The following is a 6,966-nucleotide window of genomic DNA, read 5'->3' on the forward strand; positions in this document are numbered from 1 at the left end:
ATATATCAACAATTTGTGTTGTATTCCAACCAACCAACCATTTAATAGATAATACAGCAAAAATAGACATTGCGTCATGGGATGTCATGCTTTTGCGTAAAACATGTAAACAATTCGTACTGTAAAGATAAACAAAAGCCTGTTTTGTTTGTTTAAAATTGCATTTGAGAATAAAACCCTCTTCTTGTTCTAATGTAGTCATACCTACACGTACAAACATATCAAAAGAAATTAAGTCTTTGCTACAAACTCTACAATCCCAATATCTTTAAAAATCAATGCCGTATAGACCTAGGACATTATAAACTATGAATTCTGTTATCTCAAATTATCTAAGTTAACAATTGCAAACGTATACACCATCAGGTTGCAAAGATATAGGGGTTGGACGATTTGAGTTTGTGGCAAAAACTCAATTGCTTATTTCCAGATGAACACTTACATATCCTATGACGCATTTATGTCTTTTTGCTGTCTTTGTAATTTCATTAATCTATGGTTCCAACCTTTAATGCAAGTGTGCTGTTAGAACCAAACATATCCTTCGAACTAAAGGCTGGGGCTGATTCTCTACAAATATGGAAAATATAATTTATATTTTTCAAAACAGTTTTAACACGGAGCAACAATGTATTTCGTTTACAGATTTTGTTTTGAAATATATTTTGCACTAATTATTTAATAATCTATTATTGATAAAAACTACAAGTAATCTTCCAGCTCTTCTAAATGAAATTATTGTGGAACTTTATGTAGCTTCAAGGGACTGTAACCATTATTTCAAGTGACCCTCAAAGGAACGGAAGCAAAATTACTTAATTAACAAAGGAACAGAGGCAAAATTACTTAATTAACAAAGGAACTGAATCAAAATTACTTAATTAACAAAGGAACAGAGGCAAAATTACTTAATTAACAAAGGAACTGAATCAAAATTACTTAATTAACAAAGGAACAGAAGCAAAATAACTTAATTAACAAAGGAAGAGAAGCAAAATTACTTAACTAGCAAAGAAACAGAAGCAAAATAACTTAATTAACAAAGGAACAGAAGCAAAATTACTTAATTAACAAAGGAACAGGAAGCAAAATTACTTAATTAACAAAGGAACAGAAGCAAAATAACTTAATTAACAAAAGAAGAGAAGCAAAATTACTTAACTAGCAAAGAAACAGAAGCAAAATAACTTAATTAACAAAGGAACAGAAGCAAAATTACTTAATTAACAAAGGAACAGGAAGCAAAATTACTTAATTAACAAAGGAACAGAAGCAAAATAACTTAATTAACAAAAGAAGAGAAGCAAAATTATTTAAATAACAAAGGAACAGATGCAAAATTACTTAAATAACAAAGGAACAGATGCAAAATTACTAAAATAACAAAGGAACAGAATCAAAATTACTTAAATAACAAAGGAACAGATAAAATTTTAATGTTTCACTTGAATTTATGATGTCATCCCCTTTCTGGAGGGTGTTGGTCTGACAAATATTTGTTTTCAAGATTTTGAAGAGAGTTATAATTATGTTTGGAAACAAACTAATCAAAACTTTGTAAATTCTAACCTAGAGTTTAGAGACACAACTTCCCCACTCTCAGCATCATATATTGTCATTAAAAACCCACCTCCTAGACAACAAAATATAAACCAATGTGAGTATTTCATTTAAAGGGAGTGTTCGCGAAAATATTAAAGGAGGATTGGCTGAATTCGGATTTGATTATATATTCGACATATAAATAGAACTGCTTGCACAGTGATCAAAAGGTTGGAAGTTTGTTGAGAATTTTGCCAACTACTTCTTAAAATCTAAACATAAAAACAATTGCTTTATATAATATAATATAATATGCACCCTAGGTTTACAAAGAGATAGTTAGGTAAAATCAATGGCAAAGGCGTTGCGACACTTTAAAGTGGATCCCGTCCTAAAAATGTCATGGTAGTCTGGATCTATGTTCTCGAAAACTGTTTTTTTTTATAAATAAACGTCTGTTTATAGCAAACACAAATTTCACATGCATGGTCTTTCCTGGTGTGGCTAGGAACATACAGTCCTAAGTTTAACATCTTGATTTTTATTTTGACAAAACTGCTTTCTAGCAATCCTAACTCGTCCTAACAGTGAAGTCAAATCTTACAGAAAATTTTACACATTCCGTTACCGTAGTTGTTATGTTTCAAGATTTAAATCTTAATTTCGTTTAATCAAAAAAATGTCTCAATTTTATCTATAAAATTTAAAATGTCATTAACCCACTAGCGGCTGCGGTGACTTATACGTCCCCTATAAATTATTTTACATAAAACTCATCTATTTTCCTCAATTTTGAGTTTATCTCCGCGGGAGTCATTTTATGATACAGTAAACAATATGGGACACACATGTGTACAGTTAAACGGTTCTACCTACTCATCTTCCAAATTATTTAACCGTGTAAAGTTGAGGTNTTATTGTTTTTTAGTAATGTTTGAAAATAAAGAGTAAACGTATTGTTGGGTAAATAATAGTTCCTATGGCCATTTATATAACATTTTAGTTAATTAATTTTGCCTTTCTCATAAATTTAGGAAAAATTCTGTAAACCCGCCCTGCAGCAACTGTGGTGACTTATAAGGCCACTCTTAAAATCCCTAAAAAAACACCTTTTAAAATTTTTTTTTTGCATTTTTTACTTTTTTTCCTTGATCTAACCAATAATAAGTATTCTTAATCAAATTTTCAAAGAAAAATATAAAAAAAAATTCTTCAGCCGCTAGTGGGTTAAGAAGGTTAATCGCAAATTTCAAAAACTCCTAAAATTGTTTCTCTTTATTTTGGTATTTAAGGAGTCTTTAATAATCAAAACTAATAATTGAATATTTAAAATTTAAGAATTCTATGTAATTGTAAACTGAGTTAAGGTGATTATGCAGAATTACTGTTATGACTTTGCCACCTTGTAACTTTCATTTGACGCCTAAGAGTAAGAAATAAAAACTTGTTTTTTGTTATGTATGGTTTCAAAACTTATTTTTTCTGATCAAAGCTCGTTAAATAACCGATTTACTTCATTTTAATGATTACAAACGTTAATTTAGGAAAACTTTAGAATTAAGATTGGATGAGAAAGCTTTCTGTTCAATCAAAAGAGATCCTTTGCCAAAATAATGTTTGCAGAGTTCTAAAGCAGAGTTTTGAAATACCTGGCTACCAAGAGATAAGACTTTAGAGAGGTACAGGGTTGCCAACAATTAATAAGAATTCAGAGACGACTACGGATTTATTTTTATTTTTACGTTAGTAATTTTCTGGAGCTGTACAGCAATAAAGTAGTTAATCTGGAGTTTAGGTCGGCACAGTTTTAGGTCGTTACTAAAATCAAATCCTTTGCGGGGGATGGAAATAAAAATAGACACAGATTTTTATTTAAACTTGTGTTTATACCATTTTCTACATTTAAATTACAGTTTTTATTTGTTTATTAATTATGTTTTTATTAACATTCACCAGATATTAATCAGTTTTAAAGCCAGAAATGTTCTCCAGTTTTAGATAAAATGCTAACAATGGAAATTCCACTTATGAATATTAAATATTTTATTGAAATTTGAAAATAGTTTTCAAAATTTCTAGTTTTATTAGATATTCGAGGGGTTTATGATGATGAGTAGTTATGAGAAAAATCTATAAAACGCAATTTTTATGGACAATTAGAGAATAGAGATTAAAGAATTTTTTCTATCATATAATTTACTCTTTATCTACGCAAATTTATTTTAAATACTATCTGGAGCACCCGACGTTGCCCAAGTTTATATTTTTTATGGTTTTAGCTAAAATGCCCGGCATTGCCCGAGAAAATTTCAAAGATTTCGAAAAAAATTTGCCTATGTCACCCCTTGGGGTCAGCATGGAATTCCAATCAATTTTTAGCCAATATTTTTAAGTCGTTTGGCCATTTATAGCGAACAGAAGTACATGTACGGTCCGTATAAATATATGTATATAAGAGAAAAAAGCTTTATTAAGCAGAAAATAAAGGACATAAAACTCATTAAATTGTGATTAAATTCCTGTATCTCTGCCTGCTCAAGAATGAACGGATATTAATATTGATGTTTTCCTGCCTGCAACAGATTCTGTTTGAATCTATCTTTTGTATCCTTAATTTAATATCCAATAAACACACTCGGGAGAATACGCAACAATAGGAAATGGAGAGGGGGGGGGAATGGATGAAGGGAAAACAATATATTTGTATAAGTTGAAGGAAAGGAATGTGGAGGGGAATCGAAAGAGAGGGGAGAAAATTGTTAAAAACGGACGGAGCAGAAGAAAAATTTAAGAAAAGAGTATATAGAAGTGGAATGAAGAAAAAAGATAGGACTAATAACTGAAAAGAAGTGGAAATTGGAGAAGAGATGAAATGTTAAAGATTTGATTAGTTTATTGAGTGGGAAAAGAAAATTTAATATAAATAGGAGGGGGATAAGAGGATAACGGACTAAGTGCAGGGGAAAGAGAAGGAGAAGAGATGGAATAGAATGTGCAGAATGATGATAAGGGAAGAGGAAAAGGGAAGGATGGACATGAAGGTGCAGGGATAAATGGAGAAAATGATTCAATAGAAAAGGTTGGAGGGATGTAGAAAAGTGGAAGAGAGGGATACTGGTGGAGAATGGATATAAATTATTATGAGGAAAACGGAGGTAAGAGGGAGGGGGGGGGGTATGTAAGAAAGAAAGGGAAAGTGTTGATGCGCTCCAGGTATGAAAATATTAGGCGTGAAGGATTAGCAACATGATAGAAGGGAGCCAGGGGGAAATCTACAATCCCTCATAATCCCCCCCCCCTTCATTCTCACCTAAATTCTTCTCGATCTACAATTTTTAAATTTGTATTTTATGTTATATATTCTGACCTTTTTAATATAATCTATAAACTTTTGATATCATTCCCCGGCCGTACTATTTATATTAATTAACCTTCCCTTTCTCACACTCATTTTTGTTGGCTTGTTTTAAGGTTAGATAAATCTTTATACAAAATTTATGTACCCCCCCCCCCTCCCATTGTTTTATTTAAAATCTTAATCAATTTCTTTTTAATTATGTTATGTAGTTTGACCAAATTTATCAAGTAGCAGTCGAACTACGTAAACTAAATTTTGTGCCATTTCTCTTAAACGTAAACCTGCGCGAAAAGAACAATTATTTTATGTCACGTGCTTGTTGCCTTTTTATAGAATCAATAGAAATTTCTACTATCTATTATCCATCTATCTAATTAATACAATTAGAGATGAATCCTGAAATCAGTATTGAATAAGCGGATATGTTTGCCTCTATTTCTTGCTATTTAATAAAGGAATGGAGTCTTTGTCACAAACTCTGATTTTCAAATCCCTATATTAGATATTTCAAACTATGAACCTTGTTAGATTAAAAATTCAAAGTTTGAAATATCAAAGGTCTATATTATCAGGTTTCAGGGATATAGGGATACGAAAACTTATGTTTGTGGCAAAGACTCAATTCCTTTGGTCCCAAAGAAAAGAGTCTCTAAAATAAGTTATAGTCCTGGATCAAAAACAATTCGGACACTTTTTTCTCGTCAAATCATAAAATTCTACCGGCCATGGCATCAAATATTATTGTTTTTAATGTTTATCAATTCATCTCAAAACGATATTCAAAATACTTTTTGAAAACGTCCCAATGATTTTTTACCCATTTGCGTAGCTTTAAAAATATTTAAACATTTTTAAATTGTTCAACCTAGAATTTGAACTTGTGTGTAGCATTTACATGATTTACCAAATTTCAGAAATAAAATGAGATGAGAAAAATAACCACTGGGCACTCCGTAGAAATTCCTATTTTAAGCCAAATTAAATATTTTTCTTGAAATCTCTTATCTTTTCCATCTTATTAAAGGGAGTGTTTGCGAAAAATGAAAGGGGATATAGGCGTGCGGCGAAAAATAAGCGCTTTGATTGCTAATAATAATACTTCTATCTGTTGCGTCAATAAGGAGAAAATTGTTAAAAACGACTAATACTGAAGAACGAAGTGTCCATATAAATTCAGAAAGATGCAACATTCAACTCGGATCGTAAACAAATCAATTTAATTCCAAACAAATCATTCAGACATTACAACCTATAGTCATCGATTATCTTTCGCTACATTTGTATATAGTTTATATTTGATAATATTTTTAAATTAATTTTTTTATCTTTTATTTTCTTAAAAGACGTTTTTAACGGATTTCGAAAAATGTGAGTGGTGCGCGACATTCTTAGATAGTTGCGCAAGCGACAAGAGAAAAAATCAAATTCAAAACAAATTAGTTTAAAAATATTATAAAGTATAAACTATATACAAATGTGGCGAAAGATAATCGATGACTATAGGTTGTAGTATCTGAATGATTTGTTTGAAATTAAATTGATTTTTTTTACGGTAAGTCGTATGTTGTAATTTTCTCAATTTGTATGGACGCTAAGTTATTCGGTATGAGACGTCTTTAACAATTTTTTCCTTATAGACGCAACAGATAGAAGTAAGATTAGTAGCGATCAAAAGCGCTTTTTTATCGCATTAAGCCTATACCCCTTTTCATTTTTGCGAACACTCCCTTTAAATTGACTAAAATGAGAAGAACAAGATGTTTTGAATTCTATTCAATTCAGTATAATGTAAAGTGTACTTTGCCTAATTAAAGTCATGACTAAAGAAGCTACAAAGTCACAAAGTCGTACCAGGGATGTCGCATGAATTTAACCTTGTCATTAATCCTATTTTGTTGAATTTGATATGAAACCCCTCACCCTACCGGACCCCTTCACTCCCTCCCTGTTGAAAATATATAATCCCCCTACCCCCCCTCTTCCTCCTGAAACCACTCACCCTACCGGACCCCTTCACTCCCTCCCTGTTGAAAATATATAATCCCCCTACCCCCCCCCCTCTTCCT

The 6,966-nt window shown here is 31.2% G+C and overlaps 1 protein-coding gene across 3 annotated transcripts in view; it reads right to left on the minus strand.

Moving 5' to 3' along the window:
- LOC111696031 (glutathione hydrolase 1 proenzyme) overlaps nt 1–6,966 on the minus strand; it is a 33,645-nt gene that overhangs the window by 22,063 nt on the left and 4,616 nt on the right. For all 3 annotated transcript variants that reach the window (XM_023465549.1, XM_023465550.1, XM_023465548.1), the window contains 2 exons: nt 1,570–1,633; nt 507–570 (listed from right to left, as the gene is read on the minus strand). In XM_023465549.1, the coding sequence (XP_023321317.1) occupies nt 507–570; nt 1,570–1,633 (128 nt within the window). The remainder of the gene's footprint in view (nt 1–506; nt 571–1,569; nt 1,634–6,966) is intronic.

Source organism: Eurytemora carolleeae, unplaced genomic scaffold, assembly GCF_000591075.1.
Source record: "Eurytemora carolleeae unplaced genomic scaffold, Eaff_2.0 scaffold246, whole genome shotgun sequence".
NCBI classification, from domain to species: domain Eukaryota; kingdom Metazoa; phylum Arthropoda; class Copepoda; order Calanoida; family Temoridae; genus Eurytemora; species Eurytemora carolleeae.